The 25,533-nt window shown below is 43.4% G+C and overlaps 1 protein-coding gene across 1 annotated transcript in view; it reads left to right on the forward strand.

The window, feature by feature from the left end:
- LOC138064099 (sodium/potassium/calcium exchanger 2-like) overlaps positions 1 to 25,533 on the forward strand; it is an 89,392-nt gene that overhangs the window by 19,254 nt on the left and 44,605 nt on the right. Inside the window, 2 exon segments of the mRNA XM_068925083.1 lie at positions 15,776 to 15,814; positions 16,889 to 16,997. Coding sequence (XP_068781184.1) covers positions 15,776 to 15,814; positions 16,889 to 16,997 — 148 coding nt within the window.

Raw genomic sequence — 25,533 nt, forward strand, 5'->3', positions numbered from 1 at the left:
CTTGAGCCTGGAGGAAGTGATGCTTGAATATTAACCAGCTTTCTTGGACCCCTCTTCCTTCTAGGGCCCTCCCCCATGAGATTCCCCTAAGTAGGTCCCTGAAGAGGCCAAAGTTAGCTCTCCTGAGGTCCAGCGTTGCAATCCTACTCATTGCTCTGCTCCCTCCTCGTAGGATCCTGAACTCCACCATCTCATGGTCACTGCAGCCAAGGCTGCCCCCAACCTGCACATCTCCAACTAGACCTTCTTTGTTCGTTAGTACAAGGTCTAGCAGCACACCTCTCCTCGTTGGTTCCTCCACCACCTGGGTCAAGAAATTATCCTCAATGCTCTGCAGGAACCTCCTGGACTGTTTGTGCCTAGCTGTGTTCTCTTTCCAGGAGATATCAGGGTGGTTGAGGTCTCCCATGAGAACCAGGGCCTGTGATCGTGAGGCTACTTCCAGCTGTATGTAGAAAGGCCTCATCTACTTCCTCTTCCTGATCAGGTGGCCTGTAGTAAACCCTCACAGCAGTGTCACGCATGTTAGTCTGCCCTTTAATCCTTACCCATAAGCTCTCAGTCAGCCCATCGTCCACCCCTAGGCAGAGCTCCATACATTCCAGTTGCTCTCTCACATAAAGAGCAGGGTCATTGCAACCCACAATAGGAAGTGTCCCAATCCAGGGCCAGCCCTGAGAGTCAAGATATTGCTACTGCTGAGCAGCTGATATCTGTTGGGTAGGCCCCCTGGTAGGTGGTAAAGATTAGCTGCATCTGACTAATAATTGTCGTAACCTCGCTCAATCCCCTTCAAAGGGTTTAGGATGCTGTGGGGCAGGGGTCGTTCTGGGTACTGAGGATGTTAAAAAAGCCTGTAGGTCTGTAATCTGTGCCTGCATGTTAATAATAGCTTCATGCAAAATTTGGAAGTTAGCCTGGAGCTTGGGCAGGGGGCTCCAGGGGCAGAACCTTGTGCAGCCTGAGGGCCAGGCCCCATGGTGCTCAGCTCAGGGGGACCCATGGGGGCAGACCCCTGCCCAGCCTTAGGGCTGGGCCCTGTCGTGTTTGACTCAGGGCTCGAGATGGCCTATGCCCCCTGTCAGGGAGCAGCGAGGGCCAGCTGCTCTGCAAGGGAAGGGGAGCTGGGAGTTGAGCGCAGTAATAAGGCAAGTGGGAGCTGTGATCTCACCAACAAGGAGCCAAGATGCAGAGTGGAAAGTCCTGGTTAGTATTGTTTGGTTGGCTCAGCTGTAATGCTTTTCTATTCTTTATTTTTGGATTATAATTAGAAGTAGTTTTGGAGTAAGGTAAGGAAGGGGAGATAAAAGTTAAAATAAAAAAAATTTGAAGAAATAGTTGGCAAAAATGGAGATTTTACATTTAAGGAAGAAATAGTAAATCAGCTTATGATTTAATAGTTTCAGTTTGACCATAAGAAAGAAGATACAAATGCTTATGAAGAACATCAAGATTGTCAATGTAAGTGGAGCAGAGATGGCCATGGTGGTGGTCTGGCAATCTAAGAAAAAAGTCCTGCCCTGAGGGCTGCAGATGCAGATTTTACAGTAGCTAAAGCTGTGCAAACATGTAAATAGGTTGGAAGAACCAATGCATTTTATCCAGAGGCCTTTATCTGAAGAAATCATTTTAACAGGGAAGACATTTTCAGGTATTGAAAGCATAACATCTATGTAAGATGTTGTTAAAATGGCAGAAGTTTCTGGGATCAATATCCTTTTCTAACAGAAGCAGAAATATAGGAAATTATTTTATGAGAATAAATTCTTCATCCAGGTTTGTTTACTAAGCAGGATGGGTATAGCAGGTGGATAGCAATTTCTATTCTATGAAACTCACACATTCCATACAGATTACACTCACATTAGTCAAGACCCCTGCCCCTCTGGTCCAGTTGTGACCAGCAGCATGGACTCAGGGGAACAGGACACTCACTCCAACCCGTCAATGTCTGATTCCACCTCAGGCTCAGCCTTCTGCCCAGTGTTGGGCATCCATTGATGTGTTCCTGCCAAGGGGCTATTGTTTTCACTATTTATTTCTTTCTAACTTTGATGGTCGACATAAGCTGCCAATGGCCTCATTGGTCACCTCACTTCAGGCCAATTAGCAGTCATTACCTGGGTCACTATCATCTTCTGGCCTTTCATCTCAAATGTGTAATGTAAAGAATGTAAAGTTGTTAACAATTTATCTATCTGTGCTTCTTTGGTTCTTTGCCACATACCTAAACCATTAAAGAAGGGCAGTTACGGTCCATTAAGCATTACTTTCTGGTAGGCCTTCCCCATGACAATTATCTATGCTTCTTTGTTTTCACAGTGCATACCAGAGTAATCTTGCCAGAGCTGGGCAGATGTCTGAGTGGTGCTTTTGGGCAGGCTTCACCACCTAACACAGGTGTTTGGCAACCAGACAAATTCAACCAGATTTGAATGGAGCTGTACCTGAATTTATTAAACCTGCCTCCCATAAGTGGGCATGAATTCATACATACTTCCCCTCCCTGCCCCACTCCCAGAAAAATCCTGACCTAGTTCACTTTCTGATTGCATGGCATTCCCAGGGATCAGGTAAAACTCCTCTAGCTCCTGAATGACAGCTGCCCATCCCCAACTTAGTTTATCATTAGGTTTTCCAGTCTTGCATTTTGTAATGCCTCAAAAAGATGCTCTTTTGCATTTTAGACTGTTAAGTCTGCCTTTATGCCTTTTTACCAAGATAGAAAAGCGATGCTGGCTGGTAATGAGCCTTGAAGCCCATTATGCTTACGGGTATTGTGCCTTTTGACTATATTTGTGGCTGTAGGTACTATAGTTATAGCCCCTGAAACCATCTGTGGAATTACTTGGGAAGGAGTGCTAGAGAGCTGGTTATGCAAACTATGCACAACTTGATGATTCTTCTGGGCCCAGGACTCTCCAGTTAAAAGACAGCCTTGCTGGTTTTGACACTGAAAGCTATCTGTCATCTGGGTTGTATTATAGGTTTCCCCTCCTAATATTTCTTGCCCTCAGTGATATTGTCCAAGGAAAGAATAATGATCAACTGTTGTTGCCACCTAAATGAGCTCTTTGCCAGCTCAAGTAGCATAAATCTATGCATTTGGAGTGAACAGACAGGAGTAATAATTGCACCAATTAAAGTGCTGTTTATTCAAAAATGAGGCCGTTGTCTGCAGCAGATGAATTCATTACTCACAGTTTTTTTAAATAGTTCTGTAGATCTGTTGCAAGGAAGTGAGATTTGCACAGCATGACATTGTCAGCTCTGGTATTCAATATCCTGTCAGATATCCTGTTAGATATTAGACTTGAGGTCATTGACAGACCTTAGAGGAAAAAAGGTAGTTTTAAAGAAAGATCTAATTCAAATTGCATTTCCAGACAAGACAGTGAACATGCTAGTTTTGCAGAACCTATTAAAAACAAAAGTCCATTTAAGAAACTGTTGAGGAAAAAAAAGCAAATGGTCTTCTTTCTGAGAATGTCAATCTGAAGACCAGACTGTCTGTTATCTGACTATGAATCCTGAATCAAACGTTTTACTGCAGGAGATTTTGAAACTGTGATCATGAAATGGGTGATTAAGACCCTAAAATTATAATCAGATTAAGAAGATTTTTTAAAAGACATAGGAAAAGTTCTTTTTTGTTCAGAACTCACTTGCAAGAATGAGTCACCTAATGCTAAAACTTGAGGTGGCTTTAAGAAGAAAGTGAGAAGCTGCAACATCTACCTCTATCCTCTACCAGTGACTTTTTAAAGTAGCCCTTGAACTTGGTGCAATGATTGTTGAAAACTTTTGATTATATCCAGGGGGAGATAAATTATTAAAGGATTTTCTTCTGAGAGAAAACTACAAAATATATGGGATATATGTGTAAGATGAAGGTTTACATCTCACTGTCTGCTATTGGCACATTGCATAAGCTTGCATGAGTGATATATTATGCTGCTTCAGAAGAAATAAACAATCTAGCAGATAAAATTGATACTTTTTCTCATCAATAAGGAACAACTACTAGACTTTAAACTAAAAAGTAAGATTTCTCTTCTGCTAATGAAAGAAGGGAGAAATGAATTAAGAAATAACTGAATGTATTGAAAAATGAAAAATGTATTTCCATAAAGAAGCTGGGCAACACATATCAAAATAAACTGTGAGGTCCTAGATGACAGAAAACAAAATGCAGAGAGTTCTAATTCTCTTTTCTGTTCAAACTGACAGTATGAGAGATAAAATGCTTGCAATAATTTAACAAAATAGTGTTGCAATCCCCAGTAGGAGTGGAACACTTTATTTATAATGAAGAATTTGCTTTAAAGGCTTTGAATTACTTTGTTTCAGTTTAATAGTAAACAAGCTATCATTATTGGAAATTCATATGGCACTGATAATAGTGGAGAAATTTTTCTTTCTAAATACATTTTATGTAAGCAGAATCCAAATTACCATATCAGACTGTTCCACAACTCTGTGTATAACTTGGCTTCTTTTGGCGGAATAACTGTTGTCTTAGTTGATTTCTCCCTTTTAACAGCAGTGAGTGATCTGTTTGTTTTGGACATTTCTACTCCTAGTCCTTTGTTCTCCTGATTTATTGAATTGTCTGTTAACAAGCAGAGGTGCAAGGAGTCTATTGCTTTTTTTCACTGTACTATCATCATAGAAGTGGATGAATGGAAGGTGCCATTTCTCGAGCATTTGTTCATGGTCCAGGACGACATAGTTAAATTTCTCCACAAACATTTCATGATGTCTAAGCTTTTAGTAAAAGAAGATGCAGGCCCAGATCCCAGGATTAATTCTCACTATTAAGTCATGGTTGAAAAATATGCATCTACATTTCTCTGGACCAAAGATTTTTGTCCTACATTTCTGAAAGTTATAGAATATAAGTTAAAATGCTTTCCACAAAATCTGAATGATAATGATTAGAACTCAGTCTGCAACTGTGCCTATAGCCTTTTCTTTGAGCTATGAATCCTGAACCAAACTGATTCAAGATGAAAGTTTCAGGCTGCCAGTATATGTCCTTGTTTAATAAGAGGATAGATATAAGAATAGTTACTTCTGCCTCCGTGGATGCAACATTTGCTTTTTCTGTACTCATAGAAATTTGTACTTTCTGTGTTTTGGCAGCTTTTTCTGTCTTTTTTTTTTAATATCTCTTGCCATTTTTCAGCAGAGATTTCTAGCCATTCCCATTGGTATAAATCCAAGGATAAAAAAATACATTTTTTTTTAACTTTTAAACACACAATTTGTATGCTTCATTTTCTATGCTTTGCATTAAATGAGTTTCTGAAGCAGGAACTTCCTAATCCATTTGTGCCTTTTCCTTATTAATACTTTAAAAAAATAATACTGTGCAGTCATATTACTGACTTATTTCCATCACAGCAATGGAAAATTTCAGCTATTTTATAGAACATGTCCAGTTGGGAGAGCAGCTTCTCCAGAGCCCATGTAAAAAGTCTGCTTCTCCAAGGCATAGAAACATCCTGACTGTGCCTCTGAAAATGCCCCCATGTGACAAGGTCCGGGAGGAGGTGTGGCATAGGACCATCTACTAAAGAAGAACCTAGGTAAACCACAGTTTAATCAGTGGCTGGTAACATCCAGAGAAAGAGACAATATATTACATGGTAAATGTTAGCTGGTGCTTTAATGATTCGTTTACCTGCAAAGGAAGTATGACCTGCCAACCAGTAGTGCCCTGAGGACAGAAAACACACATATTCCAAATTGCATCCTGTAATTTCATCATATTTTGTATTATATATAAGAAATTCTGAGACCAGTATCTTGCTCTAATGTGCTGTGGGGTGAATGTTACATCTAATCTCAGCTTGTGTTTTTCAGTGTGCTCAACTGGATCCTACTTTCACTTCCATTAGTCTTAAATCCAGGTAACCCCCATGGAATTGAGCCATCCCTTGATTTCTAGTGGTATGAAATCAGAACTCTTGGTTTTGTTTGTTGTTTTTTCCTTACCCAAATACCCTGCATTTGTTATTGTCACAGGGAAAAACTACTCAGTTCATGTAGTATAAACCAAATCAGGATCAAAGTGGTTTATTGATTTATTAACAACATGTACTTAACTGACAATCAGTGAACCATACATTCGGGATCAATATCAGGAATACAACAGATCAACACTAGACACTTAGAAAACGTTAGTAAGCACCTACAAGTTTCTCAACACCCTCCTATAACTCATCCCAAGAAGTTGTAATCCCGCATGCACATCCATACAGTTACATGTGCACACCCATCACAGGACGGGTGGGTTACAAGCACACCCCCCTTCTGGGAGTGCGGGTTCCCCCACTTGCACATCCCTCCTGTGGGAGCTGTGAGTGCTCCAGCTATAGGTGTGCCCCCGCTGCTCCCTACAACCCGCAAATCCATGCGCCAGTGAGAAAGCCCACCCATGAGGTCACCTACACACGCCTGAGGGGTGGGTCCCTACATGTCGCACCCCGCACTGTCGGACCGCTAGATGGATGCAGGCTGCTCACAATGTCTGACGGGGAGGCTGCTCTGTCAGGCCCAGGCAGAGGTCGCAATGCCCGCAGGGCCACTTCTGGCAGTGTCCAACCTGGTTTCGCTGCTCCCCCTCCATTGGGGGAACCTGCTGTTCCCCCTCCAAGGTCTCTGCCCCCCCGCCCCATTCCACATTTTCATCCTTTATTGATACGTCTTTTCAGGCTGACTCCTCCTCTGTTTCAAAAGTCTCTGTAATTCTCTGGTTACTGTTTAATCCGGCAGATGGTTGCCTTCCTCTTTAGCATGATCAGTTTGGGGCAAACATTGCATACGCTCACATTCCCGTCTCATCAGCTGCTGTTATCCAGGCCATTTGTCAAAGCTGGGCACAGCTATTTCTTCATTTATATTCAGATTTTTATTTTATCTGACTGTATTGGGCCTAACAGGCAGGGTTTGGGTAGCAGGGTGCTGCAGGGTGCCCTGTGTGGGAGGAGGCCAAGAACTGCCCTGTGCCAGTCACAGCCAGTTCCAATCAGAGCTGAAATGGTTGTAAACAACCCATTTCCTGCTAAAACTTCAAGCAATCAGAGGAGCACATGGCCCTTCTGCTCAAGCATACTTAAGAAAGCAGCAGATTCTGAGGGAGGAAATATTTTTTAGGGTCACAGCTGTAGGTGTGCTCTTGGAAGGAGGTGTTCCATGCCAGAGGCTGTATGCCCCCAAAGAGACTGCAATCTGTGGAGGACTTAAAATGCGGTCACAAGAATCAGGATGTGATTCTTAAATCATAAACAAATAATTTGCATGTTTATACTTAGGCTCAGTGAGTTTTTATTTATTTTAATAGCATTCACTTCAAGTATATTTCATTATGAGTTCTGATATTTTTGATGTAAAGCCAAGGCTTGTTTTCATACCCTTCCTATCCTGATGACTTTACCTAATGTGAGTGGATAGTTTGTGTTATGCAATTTCCCCTTATACTTTCATTTCTTTTATCTCTTATACTTTAAACAACTGAAGTATTATCGTGGATTGAGTTATACAGTAGTGAAACTGGTGAGGGTAACAGCCCTCACCTCTCTAATTACAGATAACTTTTAAAAGCAATTACACTACTTTATGGAAGCAGATAGCTGAAACAATAGCAACTTCCATTTCAAATATGTGTGAGCCCCTAGAACAAAGGATCATAATGGGGGGCAGGGTTTCAATGGCTATTGCTTGATGTGCCTGTGAAAGAGGCAAGAAGAACAGAAAGAAAGGGTAATGAGTTAGTGCCAGATATAGCCATTGAAGGACTGGTCTTGAGAGGGGAAAAAGAAAGTGCAAGCAGATGAACAAGAGCATTTGGGGAGCAAGTGTTGACTAAAATTTTTGAAGGCTTACAGCTGGGAGTAAAGGCTCCTGCATGTGACTCCTGCAGTACTTAGGGAAACTAGATTTTGTACATTCTTTGTAATTGAATAGGATTATATAAAAGATGCATGGTTTTACTATCTGTTTCTCTTTCCAATTGAAAAACCTTGTGGGTTATGAAATTTGGCTTCCGTCCAAAACAGTATCTCTCAGCCTCTGTTAGTAAAAGTAGCTGAGAAACCTCATGATCTGAAATGAAGCTCACCTGGCAGCTGCTCTTGGAGGTAAAGAAATGCTTTCATCCTTATGCTGTAAATGAGGAACAGACAGGTGTCAAACAGAACTGAAAACTAGGGTCCCTAGCTGCTTGGGCTACTACCCTCACTACTTCACTATGAACCCCTTCATGCTTGTTCTTAACTATAGTTTGTTACTATGCCCTGCCATGTTATTCAGTCCTCCATAACTCCAGAATATCTGTTGCCACTAAGGCCTTATTTTTGTCAGTTACAAAGGGAATTCTTCTTTGAAGTATAGTGTTTTGTTTAATATTAAGAAGTTGTGTTAGGAGGACCAGGCTTTGCAACCCACAGAGGAAAGCAACAGTTTCACCATTTCTGGATTATGCGTGGCAACAGGTTGCCTGCAAATGAGTCAGATGTTCAGTTTGTAGCTGCTAAAACAACTCAGTAGTGTGAAAGGCAGTATGATATAGTAGATTGATGAAGGAAGGTGAGTACAAAAGATTGACTTGCTCTGTAGCCTTTGCTGTGTCACACTATATAATTCTCCAAATGAGGTTTTCAAAAAAACTGAGAACCTAAATAGAGCAGTCTGATTTAGGTTCTTAATATTGTAACTCCATATTTGGTAACAGTGGCATTGAGCTCTCTGTATCTTAGTTTCAACTTCTGACATCTAAGGTGGTAAAAGTAACCTGGTGTTTACGTTCTGTAAATTCTGCAGAACACGTGCCTGCTGGGCCTCAGAAGCCCAGTTCATTGGGACATTCCTGATTTCAGGGCCATGCATTTTCTCCTTCATCTTAATGCAAAGCAAAATCTTGTAGGAAAAAAAGTTAGAAGGGAAGGAGGAGGAGAGGGAGAGAGAAGCTCATGTGTTCTTTTTTTTTTTTCATTTAATCTGGAGAAAATACTAATTTGCTTTACTTAATGGTTGTAGATGAAGCTTGGAAACTTAGACTCGCTTTTCTGTTTGGAACTCTAGCAGGTTTGCTGGCAGTATACCACTAATATTTCATCTGTAGGTTGTTCTGTAAAGTTCCTTTCCTGTTTCTTCTCAACATTTTTTCTCTTTACCATTTCTTACACCCTGACTGGGTACAAGACAAGCCCTGGGGTAGCATCTGCATGTTTCAGGTGGTTAGAAAGACCCAAGGGACAGTGGTAAAAATAGCTGAAAATGGTTATTTGTAGAAGGAATGGGAGGGCAGATGGTATTCATTGACGATGAGCCTGAGATGCAAAATTAGGGTATTAAATGTCAACAATACTTTGTTTTGCTTCAGAAAATGTTTAGTTTCCTACTTAAAAACTGAGAAAATAATATAATCCAGTTAATGGGTGAATTAAAGGGAAAACAGAAGTTTCTGTAACGTTAAAGAACCAGTCTAACATCCTACTGGACATGAAAAGTATAACAGTGTTTTATATGCTTTGATTGCACTGATTTTCACAGAATCACAGAATGGCCAAGGTTGGAAGGGACCTCTGGAGATAATCTAGTCCAACTCCCCCTGTTCAAGCAGGGTCCTCTAGAGCACATTACACAGGATCACGTCCAGGTGGGTTTTGAATATCTCCAGGGAAGGAGACTCCACTACCTCTCTGGGCAACCTGGTCCAGTGCTCTGTCACCCTCACAGTAAAGAAATTTTTCCTCATGTTCAGACAGAACTCCCTGTGTTTCAGTTTGTGCCCATTGCCTCTTGTCCTGTCACTGGGCACCACTGAGAAGAGCCTGGCCCCAGCCTCTTCACACACCCTCCCTTCAGATACTTGTAGACATTGATCAGATCCCTCCTCAGTCTTCTCTTCTCCAGGCTGAACAGGCCCAGCTCTTGCAGTCTTTCCTCACATGAGAGATGCTCCAGTCCCCTAATCATCTTTGCAGCCCTCCGCTGGACTCTCTCCAGTAGTGCCATGCCTCTCTTGTACTGGGGAGCCCAGAACTGGAGACAGTACTCCAGGTGGGGCCTCACCAGGGCTGAGTAGAGGGGCAGGATCACCTCCCTCGACCTGCTGGCAACACTCTGCCTAATGCAGCCCAGGAGACCATTAGCTTTCTTAGCCACAAGGGCACACTGCTGGCTCATGTTTAACTTGTTGTCCACCAGCACTCCCAGGTCCTTCTCTGCAGAGCTGCTTTCCAGCAGGTCAGCCCCCAACCTGTACTGGTGCATGGGATTATTCCTCCCTAGGGGCAGGACCCTGCACTTGCCTTTGTTGAACTCCATGAGGTTCCTCTCTGCCCAGTTCTCTAGCCTGTCCAGGTCCCTCTGAATGGCAGCACAGTCTTCTGGTGTGTCAGCCTCTCCCCCCAGTTTAGTATCATCAGCAAACTTGCTGAGGGTGCACTCTGTCCCTTCCTCCAGGTCATCGATGAATACATTGAACAAGACTGGACCCAGGACTGACCCCTGGGGGACACTACTAGCTACAGGCCTCCAACTTGACTCTGTGCCACTGACCACAACCCTCTGAGCTCTGCCATCCAGCCAGGTCTCAATCCACCAATTTACTAATTTGCCAATGATATAAAGGAAAAAGGTAGTCCCACAGGATATGTAGCATGCCAAAATTTTCCTTTTGACTCTTAAGTGCCCTGCTGTCACAGACAAGATAATCTCAACTCAGATTTTTTATATAATTTAATTTATTGCCAATAATTTGTAATGTAATTTACTTTATTGCCAATTAACACAAACTTTAGATTATTTATTCAGGCATTGAGGGGAAAAAAAGAAAAACAGGGAAAAACCTTTGCTCCCCCTTCCCCAGGCTCAACTTCATTTAAGCATCTCTCTTCCCCTGCTACTCTTTCTTAAATATATCTGAGCCAAGGCTCCATGTGCTCCTCTGATTGGTTGGAGTTTTGGCACGCAATGGGTAGTTTTCATCCCTTTCAGAGCCAGCTGGAACCAGTTGTGACTGGCCCAGGGCAGTTCCTGGCCTCCTCCCACACAGGGCACCCTGCAGCCCCCTGCTACCCAAACCCTGCCTGTTAGGCCCAATATACCTGCCTTTTTACCTTTTATTGACTGTTTCATTCTTCTGAGCTTATGAGAAACATTTACTGTTAGCAGTGCTCAGCTGGCTTTCTCAATATAATTTATTATTTTATATGCCCTTCTCACATTTTATTACATTTTTCATCCTCCCAGAATCACTATTTATAGAGCTAGATCCAGAATGAGTTACTGCTAGTGGAAATTGAAGTTTGCAGAAATCCAAGCCCTAGGCCCAGTGGCAAAAAGTCATCTGTGGGGGAAATGCAGCTGTGGGATAAAATGGAGAAGTGAGCAGAGCTAGCTGTAAAGGGGATTTGATCAGGGCAACTGAGGATCCCGTCTGTAGGCTGTGCAGATTGGTCTCTCATCTGCGATTGTAGTTACCAGTTTCCTTCAGGATCTCCAGCATGCTATAGGAGGCAATGAAACTGCAGCCCCTTCTCCCTTGTGGTGAATCCTCTGCAAGGTATAGCCCATTTACAGGAAAGTGCTTTATTAGGTAGATGCAAATCATCATAGTATCAGCAAGCACAAAGATGTCAAACACTTTCCTTTATGGAAATTATTGTGACTATTTTTAAGGCAAACTCTAAAGCCTCCATAATCTGCAGCAAATTTTTTGTATATTTAGCAAGGCAAGAGTCCTGGGGAGTGCTTTTTGCTGATTTCTTGGTACTCCCTTCAGGTTTGACTGAGTTATAAGAAATGAAGAACAGGCATGTCCTATCAGTACTTTGTATGGTGTAGTATGAGTTTGACTGAAAACCTTCCCAGCCTCTCGCCCCGTTTTGCAGTTTGTTGGATGGGTGACCTCAATTCTGACATTTCCTAACTTCTGAGGGTTTAATTTTGCAACATTTAATAATGCTTTCCCATGTGTTATTATTGATATGGTAGCAGTATATTAAGCATTGTAAATCCAGGTATTTAAAGCTAGCCACACAGATCCATACTGATGGATTTAAACTGACACTTGTGAGCAGATGATTTGTGTATAGGGGTATCTAATTATCATTATAATTACTTAATTTTAGTTTTCTTTCTCCTTTTTTGGTGAAAATTTCTTTCCTCACCCCATCTCCTGATATAATTACACAGACATAAGGAACTATTGTATCAATTTCTGTAATTTAAAAAATACATAGATAGAAATTCCAAATTTTGAAATGAGAATAAGATGACAACTGAAAACTGCATGATTACTTTTGACATTAAGGTGATTAAACACTCATCAAGTCTTTAAGCTTGAGCTAATGCATTGCTTTCCTAAGTCAAAGATACCTAATTTTTAATAAGTTCAGCTCAGGTAAGAGACATGGAGTAGACTGACTTCCTTACATATATTGAATAACTAAATAGCATGTGATTGGTCCCACTGACTGGAAGTGTAAGGTATTATTTCATATAACTATGTATGAAAATCTGTATCTAAATCAGTTGGCCTAAGATTAGCATGTGACACCCAATTCCTTTAATCATCCATTTGTCACTGCTTGAATCAGCAAAGATGCATTTAAGACTCTTATGAAGACTCACTATGCATATGCACACTTGGCAATTGCATGAACAAACTGGCATATAGGAAGCAACTGATCTGAATACACAAAATAATTCTGCTTTACATAGAGCCAAGACCTTCACACAAAATACATATAAATACACATTTGTAAATGCAGTCAATTATCCCAATTTCATAATATGTCTCAATGTCTGTAAAAGGTCAAGCTTAATTTAAGAAATTCTTCATTTTGATGAGTAAAGAAATCTTATAAACTCAACTTAATCTAGGATATGGTTCTTGTGAATCATATTTATTATCTCCTATGATGCAGAAGTTTGATTCTTTAGGTAGAGTTCCCTGTTTTATTTTGCTTTTAGAAAGGGAGAAAGGTGAAAGGAAGGAAAAGGCCAGGAATAGGGAAAGGGACTTTTACCTTTTTCCTACTCTGTTCTAAATAAGATTCAAGATTCTATATTAGATCTTAAGTCACAGGTTGCATTCAGATAATAATCTAACATGCATATAATATGTAAGTTAAACTCCCTACCATTGGTTTACCATAACTTAAACATGAAAAGATTCCCTTATAGCCACTCAGAAGCTTCCTGTGTTAAGGAGTTAAGAAGTAGACTAAAAAGCCTTCAATGAGTAAGCTGTATTAATTCCATTAAAGTGCATGACAGCACTTCCACTGGTTTGGTAGTGCTTATCAGGGCCCGGAGTGCACCAATAGGCCTTAATGGCCCTTACCAGACTCACCTGGGACCCACACCCTCTGTCCATGGGCTCAGGAGCCCTATTTAAGCTCGGGCCTGGGGCTTTGGTTATTGCATGAGCTATGTTACATGTAAGTCTATTTCTAGTTTTTGTCTCTAGCCCTGCTTCCAGGATGGTTTTTGGACCAATGCTGTAGGTAGCTTGTCTCCTGGATGGATCCACTGTGCATTGTAGCTTCTCTACAGTTGTGTCTTTGGCTGTGTCTCCTGGATGGACTTTGGTTCCATGTTGTAGCTTTGCTTCCTGTTCTGTCTCTGGCCCTGTCTCCTTTTGCTCCTGAGGGGACTCCCTGGATGGACCCTGAGCCAACAATGCGTCCTTGTGGCCAAGAAGGCCAGTGGTATCCTGAGTCGTATTAGGAGGAGCATTGCCAGCAGGTCGAGGGAGGTGATCCTTCCCCTCTACTTAGCCCTGGTGAGGCCTCTCCTGGAGTGCTGTGTCCAGTGCTGGGCTCCCCAGTACAAGAGAGACATGGAGCTTCTGGAGCGAGTCCAGCAAAGGGCCACAAAGGGACTGGAGCATCTGTCATATGAGGAGAGGCTGAGAGAGCTGGGATTGTTCAGCCTGGAGAAGAAAAGGCTCAGAGGGAACCTTATCAATGTGTATAAATATCTGAAGGGAAGGTGTAAAGAGGATGGGGCCAGACTCTTCTCCGTGGTGCCCAGTGACAGGATGAGAGGCAACAGGCACAAACTGAAACACAGGAAATTCCATCTGACCATAAGAAGGCACTTTTTCACTGTGAGGGTGACAGAGCACTGGCACAGGTTGCCCAGAGAGGTTGTGGAGTCTCCATCCTTGGAGATATTCAAAACCTGCCTGGACACGATGCTGGGCAATGTGCTCTAGGTGACCCTGCTTGAGCAGGGAAGTTGGACCAGATGATCTTCAGAGGTCCCATTCCAACCCTAACTATTCTGTGTTTCTGTAAAACATTTTAGGGCTTTACGTACAGACATATCAAACTTTTAGATGTAATCATTAGTGTGGATAGAAGGGTGAAAGAATTGCAAGTATTGCCAGGCCATATAGGGGAGCCTACAAATATTTTTGTGACTTCTGTTAAAATCTAGTAAGCTACTTTATGATGGATCTATGTAATTATGATAAAAGCATAATAAGGTGTAATGCCTCAGATATTTTCATATAAAATACTGTACAAAAATACACTTTTTTTTTTGCATGAGTATAGTAAGTTGATGGCTGTAGGGAAATTATGACATAAAATTCCAGTGGATTAAGGTTTTTTCTACTACTACCCTGCTGTAGAATAATATTTATTGCACAGGTTACACTGAATTTGCATCTCTTTATGATCATATAGGAACTAATATGTGATTGGTGCCATGGTTTAAAAGCACACATCTCTCTGTACAGATAGTGTCTTCTAATAAAAACAATAATAAAAAAACACTTCAATATATCCACAAATATAGTGTTTACAGTTAGTGTAAAGAAATATAGTCAATTTTAGGGCAATTTAAAATATTGTATTAAATACATTTGTATAAAATTTGAATAATCTATGTTGCTATAATGGAAAAATAATACTTTGAGAATACTTTGCCATACAGTGTGTGATATCTAAATTCAAGCGTTCAGAATCTAAATGCAAAACTAGCTATTGATGTTTCTAATTTTATGTGTTTTGATATTAAATTTCCTTCTTGGGGCTACAGCAGAATGACTAAGAAAAAAAATATGACCAACCTTTTGAAATGTTATGGAAACATAATTCTGTGGTGACAAAAGGTCCAGGTGCCCATTAACCACAAAAGTTAATTTAATTAAAAATGAAACAAAACCCAGGACTACAAACCAGGTATAAAACCTTTTTCTTTGCTGGTTTGTGTTTGCTTCTATATATGACATGTTGTCTGCTCTTAAATGCTGCTGTCAGTTTGGACTAGATGGCATTTTGGTGGGTGTGGTCAGAGATTGCATTCAAATAAAACAAAATTGTCTCATAGTCTTTTGCTGCAAAATGCCAGGATTGTATCATTCATTTGTAAGCTTTTATTTAACAGTGAATCAATCTTGAAATTTTTATTACATTCAGATCCAGTATTTTTTCAGTCCTAATGGGAGTTTGCCTCACTGAATATTCTATAAGTGAACATATCAAGTTTCAGCCCAGCTGCTGTATGCCAGGCCCTGAAATTCTGACATTTCCAGTCCAAGATTACTTGAGTCAAGAATAAGAGATTCCTGCAACATTTCAGCATGAATTCACTATAATCAACCCAATCTCTAGCATGATTTAAGTGGTTTGAAAAGCTATCACAATAAGGTTCATAGAATCAGTACACACAGATTTGTTTAAAAGTCTTTCCACTCTATGTGCGCTCCACCTGACACTTCTTTTTATTCTTTTTTCCATTCATGCAGTCACCTAATGCTGGCAACAAGGATGACGACATGCTGACGGTAGGCAGAAATTAGTATATTTATGACTGGAGAGGGTATGTAAGACAAATCTTACTTTGTTTTGGCACATGTCAGCATTTTTCTAAGTTATTGGTCTTTCCTTATCCCCTCCTATGCTGCTATGAAATTGAAATAATTGATTTCCAATGTCAAAGTGATAAAGTAATTCTGGTACTCAGCTTCTATCATTTTTCATTTACTTTTCATATGACACCAAAGATTAATAAATGTGCCCTGTAAATGTTTTCATCACAAAAAAAAAAAATCTTCAAGTTTGTTTTTTCCCCATAATTGTCTTACTAGGAGCTCATTAGTCAACAAATTGTTGGCCCTGATTGTCTCTTTTTATCCAAAGGAATAGACTACTTTATGAATACTGCCATCCACAAAATAGTTGTACTTTATAGGATACATAAATGAATCTGTTGTTATACTTGACAAAAAATGACATGGGGAAAAGAACCTCATCTATATTTAAAAGCCCAATAAAAACATGTAAAAGAGGCTTGTATCTTAGCTCCATTATTGTGAGTGTGTTTGTACTGCCTCACCACTCAAGCAGTCCATTTTTCAATCACTATTTAATGGAAAACTGTAAAGAGAGGCATATGTTTTACTCTGAGCTTTAAGATTTTTGCCATTAAAAGGAGTACTCTTTGCCCTTTTTCTCCATCGTTTTGATGATCTGTAAGTTTGTAATGTACTGAAGGCATTTAAAATTAAGACTTATTTCAGGGATTTAACCACAAGGTTCTGCAAAGAAATTTTGAATGTGTGTGGGTGTGGGTGTGGGATGGGGGGGAGTATCTTGAAACTTTGAGAGGTTTCATAGAGCATGAATTTTCTTCCCCTGCTTTTCTCCTGAGCCCTGGTAGACTAATGAGTAAACTGATGATCCATCCTTTCCAAAGAAATTGGCTATATACATGACAATGCTTAATACAGTGTATTGTTTAATATATTGTGCTATAGGTAACAATCAGAAATGTTTCACTGTGTGGTGAGAGTAATTCATAGTGTTCCAGACCTTTTCTCACAGAAAACCTAAATTCTTTCGCTTCTTTTTCCATTTAGACCAAGCCACGTCTCCAGCGGGGAGGAAGCTCTGTATCTCTCCACAACAGTCTAATGAGGAACAGCATCTTTCAGCTCATGATTCACACACTTGACCCACTTGCAGAAGGTATTCCCATTAACTTTTTATTTTTCTGTTTCAAAAGCAAACAAAGCCTATTATTTTCCCTTATCCTTGCAAAAATATATTTTGCGCTTGCAAAACTGACTCGTCAGTCAGTTCTGGATGCGTTTGAATCCCCTGTGAGAGTTTCTCACTCTCATGGCATGGTATATATACTCCCACCAAGATTTATGCCTTAGGAATTGTATTTGCTTCAGTACTAACTAAAACTGAGAACTTGATTGATACATATCATAACAACTGTTTACTTCTGGCTTGAGCAGAAATCTAAAAATTAGAAAGATTCTGTACTTTATCTTTTGTAGGGTATTTGTTTTCTTTCCTAAGTTTGATTTTAGTACATCACAAGGTACCCAAACCTGTAACTAGTTTATTATATGGTATATAGAAAGGGTTGAGACACTGCAGGTTTGACTTTGGATGGATAAACACCGAGTACAGAAACAGTGCAACAAGCCCTCTGTGTTGTATGTATGCACATACACACAGTTTGTTCATGCTATCAAGCTGTATTATAATGTGTTCTTTGTGTCCCTTTAGAAGGAAGACATAATTGTATATTGTTCTGATTGGTCTGTGAGGTGATTTGAATATCAGCTTGCCCATCCTGCTCCTCCTGGTAGACTCACAAAAATTCAAACCCAGGTGTTCATTTGGTGAATGTATCTGCTGGGCTTTTTTTCCTGCAGTAGTATTTGCCTTCAGAAACTGCACTTGTGAAGAAAGTCTGAGGGACATATGTGATCTAAAACACTAAGGACAGTGAGAACTCAGATGCTTTCCAAGTTTTAGCGGTTATAAATATATATAGCACCTTATTGCATTTAAATGGCTCCATGTTGCTCATTGCAGCATTGCACACTATGTTTTAAATTTTAAACTTTTTTTTTTGTTCCAGTAAAAGCTCTGTACCTCTTTGACATGGAAAATCTACCTTTCCATTTCCCTATTGAGATGCTGAAGTTAACACTCATTATTCAATGAAAAGGTGTTGCAATTTTAGTCCTTGCATTCTTCACACCATTAATTGTACACTGAGAAATCTCTCATACAAAATGAAACCCTTTCTTTGTTTTAAATTGCACACAAAAACAGTGCATGATTTACATTCTGATTAAATTGTACCATTGCCACAAGAAAACCAAGTGCTCACATCTCTGATTAATGCTGCATTATATACTGCCAGTCTATTGTTCTTGTCAGGATGGAATCACCAACAGACTCTGCCCCATCTATTCCCATGGATATTAGAAAGGTTCATAACATATTGGGGCTACACATTTGGCTTCTTGTAGTTGAATCTCCTGACAAGCTGTATATAATTTATAGCAAATGATCAGGCTTTTCTTAATGCTGTTTCCTTTCCAACTCAAGTCTCATCTTTACCCACCTGCTAGTCAGACCTTTCGCTCTGCTAGAAGCCTAATAGACTTGCTATCCCAGCTTGTAAATTAGATTTTTTTTCATGGCAATTCCTTGTTCTCCTTTTTTTCCTTTAAAGAAAAGTTCTTGGGCCACATATGCACCTGGGATGTCTCAGATTACACTAGGTGCTAAAGCATAAAAAATTCAAAAATGGAGCATTTTGGCATGCCCATTAGCAGGGAGATGACCTTAACGACAGAGTGAAGACCAAGATGCTGGATTGTTTTATTCTGGACTTCAATTTAGGACTTAATAAAGGTCCAAGATTAAGATCAGCTCTCAGATATTATGTATTTTTCCATTGCTCAAGTTTCCTTCAGATGTTTCCTAGACATAGCTGGTTCAGTGGTACACTTTTTTCCCGTTGCTTTTTCCCCATAGCAAGGGAGAAAGCTTGCATTATATAATGTGATCCAAAGGATTTGCCTATTATAGCCACAGAAAAAAGGTTATAAAATCCGGAATCTTATTTGGGAGATGCAAGAGCTCAGCAGTTTTGAAAATTAAATCTTATAATTAAGTGTATAAAATAACTCAGTAGTATTTCTGATTATGTCAATAAAATGCTAACTATCAATATGGCTTAATAAAGAATTGCTCAGATGGATAAATTTTAATTAAATGCCTCCAAGAAAATTTTCTTCAGTGATTTCTAGCTCACAGGTATCTTTCTGGTGTTTTTCCCCAAACATTTATGTTTGCCTTGGCATGAATATTTTTCAAAAATTAGAATCTAAAGGTCTCACAGCCTTTAAAAGGAATGCAAGACACTAGCCTCCTTTATGCTTGATTTAAAACTGACATGTTGAATTAAAATTTTAAAAAGCAGGAGGCCATTCACAAAGACAAAAAATATCTATGGTTCTATATACCTACATTTGTTGTAATCATTATAATTTAATGCACCATTTTAATGTAGAAATGGCCAAGGCAGCACCAAAAATGGCCGTATGTATGTGTAGATGTCTAGAGTGATATTGATTTCAAAAGGGCTAGTATTTCAAACTCCCACTGATCTCACAAAAAATATAAACTGAGTCATCATGGTATATGATTCTGCATTTGTGAACCTGTCCTTCCTTTTCCCCTTCCCCACAAATTTGTTTTTACCCTGGCTTGTCCCTGTTTTGTGAAAGCTAGCTGTGACCACAAGGTGGGCAAGGGAGGGTCAGATACCAGCAAAGAGAGACACTCAAAGTTCATGAGGGGTTAAACAGGATAGATTTAATGAAGGACTTGCACTCCAGGCTGCGTGGGGAGCCCTGAGAACCGCACAGAAGGGTCGCTGATGGGAGGCTGCTGGATGCACAGGTTGGACACATGGGCCAGACGCCCAAGCGGGACTTGACTTCTTGTATCCCGAGGGCCCCTTAAATCTACTAGAGCTGTTTCCTTATCTCAGCTGTGCTAACCTTGAGAAACTACTGTCCGGGAAGCAGCTAGAAATTGCTGACAAAACGGAATATGCATGCCTGGCCCTGATGGGAATTCAGTCAGTGTATAGAGAGCACGCTCTGAGGCTGCTATCATGTGCTCTGCCAGCCTCTGACTCCTTGCTGGGTCTTCCACAGGTGTCCTCACTACACTCCACCCCCAACTGGCAGAGACATGGTGTTGGTGCCACCAGTGTGTGGACAAGGTTCGGACATGCCTTTCAGGCATTGGCTTAACTAACAGCTAAGGTGTACAAGCAACTAAATCATAGTAAATATATATATATATAGTCAAATAGAACATGTATGCACACAAAACTGATCAGCCAAGACCAGGAGTATAATGTGTTTTCCCCATAGTCCTAAATTCGACAGCCATGATGACAGTCACTGCCAGGGGTTGTCCCGTGCTGATTCTTTAGACTTTACATCATGTAGTACTGGAAGTAGGCTCGTTTTCTTGTGGATGTTGGGTTTGATGTGCTCACTGCAGTTTCGTCGTCCCAACTACCGTCAGTGTACAGGGCTGGGATGGAGAGCAGCAATGTCACGGCTCCACTCGGCATATTCATCAGGTTTCGATTCTCTGGGTGAGGGTCTCCTAGAGGGGACATAGACTGGGACACTTTCCTCTTTGATTACAGAATCACAGAATCACAGAATCACAGAATCGTTTAGGTTGGAAGGGACCTCTGGAGATCATCTAGTCCAACCTCCCTGCTCAAGCAGGGTCACCTAGAGCAGATTGCCCAGGATCACATCCAGACGGGTTTTGAATATCTCCAGCGAAGGAGACTCCACTACCTCTCTGGGCAACCTGTTCCAATGCTCTGTCACCCTCACAGTGAAGAAGTTTTTTCTCAGGTTCAGATGGAACTTCCTGTGGTTAAGTTTCTGCCCATTGCTTCTTGTCCTGTTGCTGGGCACCAAGGAGAAGAGGCTGGCCTCAATCCTCTTGACACTCCCCCTTCAGATACTTGTACACGTTTATGAGATCGCCTCTCAATCTTCTCTTCTCCAGGCTGAACAGGCCCAGCTCTTGCAGTCTTTCTTCATAGGAGAGATGCTCCAGCCCTCTAATCATCTTGGTAGCCCTCCGCTGGACTCTTTCCAGTAGCGCCATGTCTCTCTTGTCCTGGGGAGCCCAGAACTGGACACAGGACTCCAGGTGAGGCCTCACCAGGGCTGAGTAGAGGGGCAGGATCACCTCCCTCGACCTGCTGGCAACACTCGGCCTAATGCAGCCCAGGAGACCATTGGCCTTCTTGGCCACAAGGGCACGCTGCTGGCTCATGCTTAACTTGTCCACCAGCACTCCCAGGTCCTTCTCTGCAGAGCTACTTTCCAGCAGGTCAGCCTCCAACCTGTACTGGTGCATGGGATTATTCCTGCCTAGGTGCAGGACCTTGCACTTGCCTTTGTTGAACTCCATGAGGTTCCTCTCCGCCCACCTCTCCAGCCTGTCCAGGTCCCTCTGAATGGCAGCACAGCCCTCTGGTGTGTTAGCCTCTCCCCCCAGTTTAGTATCATCAGCAAACTTGCTGAGGGTGCACTCTGTCCCTTCCTCCAGGTCATTGATGAATACATTGAACAAGACTGGACCCAGGACTGACCCCTGGGGGACACTGCTAGCCACAGGCCTCCAACTTGACTCTGCGCCATTCACCACAACCCTCTGAGCTCTGCCATCCAGCCAGTTCTCAATCCACCTCACCGTCCACTCGTCTAGCCCACACTTCCTGAGCTTACCTAGGAGGATGTGATGGGAGACAGTGTCAAAAGCCTTGCTGAAGTCCAGGGAGACAACATCCACTGCTCTGCCCTCATCTCCCCAGCCCGTCATTCCGTCATAGAAGGCTATCAGGTTGGTCAAGCATGATTTCCCTTTGGTGAATCCATGCTGACTACTCCTGATCACCTTCTGGTCCTCCAGATGCTTAGTGATGACCTCGAGGAGGAGCTGTTCCATCACCTTTCCAGGGATGGAGGTGAGGCTGACAGGCCTGTAGTTCCCTGGCTCCTCCTTCTTGCCCTTTTTGAAGGCTGGGGTGACACTGGCTTTCTTCCAGTCCTCAGGCACCTCTCCTGATCTCCAGGACCTTTCAAAGATGATGGAGAGTGGCCTAGCGATAACATCCGCCAGCTCCCTCAGCACTCGTGGATGCATCCCATCAGGGCCCATGGATTTATGGATGTCAAGTTTGGACAAAAGATCTCTAACCTGATCCTCTTCCACCAAGGGAGAGTCTTCCTTTCTCCAGCCTTCCTCTCTTGTCCCCAGGGTCTGGAATTCCTGAGGACTGGCCTTAGCAGTGAAGACTGAAGCAAAGAAGGCATTCAATAACTCTGCCTTCTCTGTATCCTTCGTCACCAGGGCACCCGCCCCATTCAGCAGCGGGCCCACGTTTTCCCCTAGTCTTCCTTTTGCTATTGATGTATTTGAAGAATCCCTTCTTGTTGTCCTTGACATCCCTTGCCAGATTTAATTCCAAATGGGCCTTAGCCGTCCTCGTCGCATCCCTGCACACTCTGACAACGTCCCAGTATTCCTCCCATGTGGCCTGTCCCCTTTTCCACATTCTGTGTACTTCCTTCTTCTGTTGGAGTTTTGCCAGGAGTTCCTTGCTCATCCATGCAGGTCTCCTGCCCGCTTTGCTGGACTTCTTCCTCAGAGGGATGCACTGATCTTGAGCCTGGAGGAAGTGATGCTTGAATATTAACCAGCTTTCTTGGACCCCTCTTCCTTCTAGGGCCCTCCCCCATGAGATTCCCCTAAGTAGGTCCCTGAAGAGGCCAAAGTTAGCTCTCCTGAGGTCCAGCGTTGCAATCCTACTCATTGCCCTGCTCCCTCCTCATAGGATCCTGAACTCCACCATCTCATGGTCACTGCAGCCAAGGCTGCCCCCAACCTTCACATCTCCAACTAGACCTTCTTTGTTCGTTAGTACAAGGTCTAGCATTGCACCTCTCCTCGTTGGCGTCTCCACCACCTGAGTCAAGAAATGATCATCAATCCTCTGCAGGAACCTCTTTGACTGTTTGTGCCTAGCTGTGCTGTCTTGCCAACAGATGTCAGGGGGGTTCAAGTCTCCCATGAGAACCAGGGCCTGTGATCGGGAGGCTACTTCCAGCTGTCTGTAGAAGGCCTCATCGATGACTTCCTCCTGGTCAGGTGGCCTGGAGTAAACCCCCACCACAGTGTCGCCCATAGCCTGCCCTTTAATCCTTACCCATAGGCTCTCAACTTGCTCTTCATCCACCCCGAGGCAGAGCTCCATACATTCCAGTTGCTCCCTCACATAAAGGGCAACTCCACCACCTCGCCTTCCTGGCCTGTCTTTCCTAAAAAGCACATAGCCATCCATGACCGCATCCCAGTCATGTGAGCTATCCCACCATGTCTCTGTAACTGCAATGAGATCATGGCCCTGCGATCGCACACACATCTCTAACTCTTCCTGCTTATTCCCCATGCTGCGTGCATTGGTATACAGGCATTTCAGAGAGCCAGTCAAGCATGCAAGCTTCCCAGGAGAGGTGCAAGAGGATCTTCCATAGCCATGTTGCATGCTGTCTCCCCTGGCTGCATGCACCCGCTGGAGGCATCCTGACTTGAGCGGTGTTTTACTGACTCCCCTGCCACTATACCACTCCCCTTCCCCCATCTCTCCTAGTTTAAAGCCCTCCTTACCAGGCTGGCCAGCCTGTTGGCAAAGACACGCGTGCCCTGCTTGGTAAGGTGGATCCCATCTCTCCCCATCAGCTGTTGATCTTCAAACAGGGTCCCATGGTCATAGAAACCAAAGCCCTGTTGCCAACACCAGCGGCGCAGCTGGTGCCAGGTGGGTGTCTCCTGGCCCATCAGCAATAATTTTCCCCTTTCAACTGTCCAAGTTTAGTCAGATCATGCACCCACACAGCACGCCCTGGAGACCCAAAGCTGCCTGGTTGCTGGGTGGGCCGCAAGGAATCTATTTCCTGGATAGTGGGGACCCCTATCCACTCACATATCAGTTGGGCTATTTGGTCTCCCTGTGTACATCGCAGGGGTCGGGTTCTGGTGTAATGGATCACAACCTTCACCTCCTCAAGGTAGTTTGAGTCAATGACCCCTGCAATGATGTCCACCTCTCCAGACAGCTAAGCTTTTGCAGGGCACCAAGCGACCATAATACCCTTGAGGTATGGCAACAGCCAACCCCATACTCACAAGATGACAGCTCTCCGGTTCTAGGGTTATTTCTTTGCGTGGCAATCGCAGACCCAACCCTGCACTCCTGGGCATAGCTCACAATGGGGAAGCAGGCTTGGGGGTGCAGCCGTTGCACTCTAAGCACACGCGGCCGCTCCATGGATTCCCCTTTGAAATGAGCACATGGAGGAGAGCCATGCGGTGGGCGGTCACTGAGGCAGGCAGTTGCCTGACGAACGTTTTTGCTCCAGCCCATGATTGTACCAGTAGGGGACAACTTGTGCAGCTGCTCTTTGAGCAGCTCGTTCATTCACTCTATCAATCCTGCCCTTTGCAGATGGTGGGGTATGTGATATGTCCAGGCTATTCCTCGCTCTCCAGCCCAATCTTGAACGTCATTCCCTGTAAAATGAGTGCCCTGATCACTTTGGATTTCCACCAGGGAACCATATAACCCAATCAAGTCTTCTAATGCCTTTCTTAATGGTGTGAGCCTGGGTAGCTGCGGCACAAGAGTGGGTGTGCGATGGACCAGAGCAGGCATCTACAGCGGTCAAGACATAGCTGCGCTGCTGGCTCTCTGGTGAGGGTCCAATAGAATCAATTTGCCGCTCCTCCCCAGGCTTTTGCCCTCTGCAGATATAACGCTTTTTGCTCTGCAACTGCTGTGGAGCTAAGCGGGTGCAATGGAGGCAACACTGCCTGGCCTGTTTTTGTGCCGCTGGCAGCTCCCTCTCCGTGCACGCTGCCGGCGGGACAGTGGGTGTCGCGGGTCCCCCCTGCGCTCCCCAGGCTGCTCGCTGCGCTCCCCCACCCCCAGGGGCTGCGTGCGCTGCTCCAGCTGGAGCTGCAGCCACCGTTGGAGCAGCTCTGCGCTGGGTTCGCCGTCCACCTCCCCCGACGGCATGCCGCTCGCCGCAGGTCTCGGAACACAGAGCCGCGACTCGCCCTTTCTTTGTGGTTCACGTTTACCCGCCTGTTTCCCAGCTGCCCACCTCTGCTAACAGAGGACGCCTCTGCTACCCGGGAGAGCAGCGCTGCGGCCTCCCCCACTGTGCCCGGCCCCCCAGTCACAGGTAGCACCATCGCTTTAAGATGCAGGGGGGCGGGTGGTTCGCAGCACCCTACTCCAGATGGTTTTGCTCATGGGGATCTGATCTGGTCCGGTAAGCTCGGGGGAGTAAATTCCGGACAGCATTCCTGATTGCCGCAGCCGGTTCATTCCTGCTGCGATAGCGGTCCACCCGGTGAGCCCGTCATCGATGTCCGCGGCAGTCAGCCAGGTTAACCGCGCCGCGCCCAGCACCCACTCCATTAGGGAGGGGGGAACACTTCGGCTTTGCTACTGCGGGGTATGGAGGGTGTCGCGCAGCCTGGGATCCTGGGGCATGGCCCCCGTCCCATCGAGCTCCCCTCTAGTAAAATAAACCGCAACCGCCCCATCATCCCGCAGCCTCAACAGCCACTCTAA

This window comes from Struthio camelus, chromosome W (genome assembly GCF_040807025.1).
Source record: "Struthio camelus isolate bStrCam1 chromosome W, bStrCam1.hap1, whole genome shotgun sequence".
NCBI lineage: Eukaryota > Metazoa > Chordata > Aves > Struthioniformes > Struthionidae > Struthio > Struthio camelus.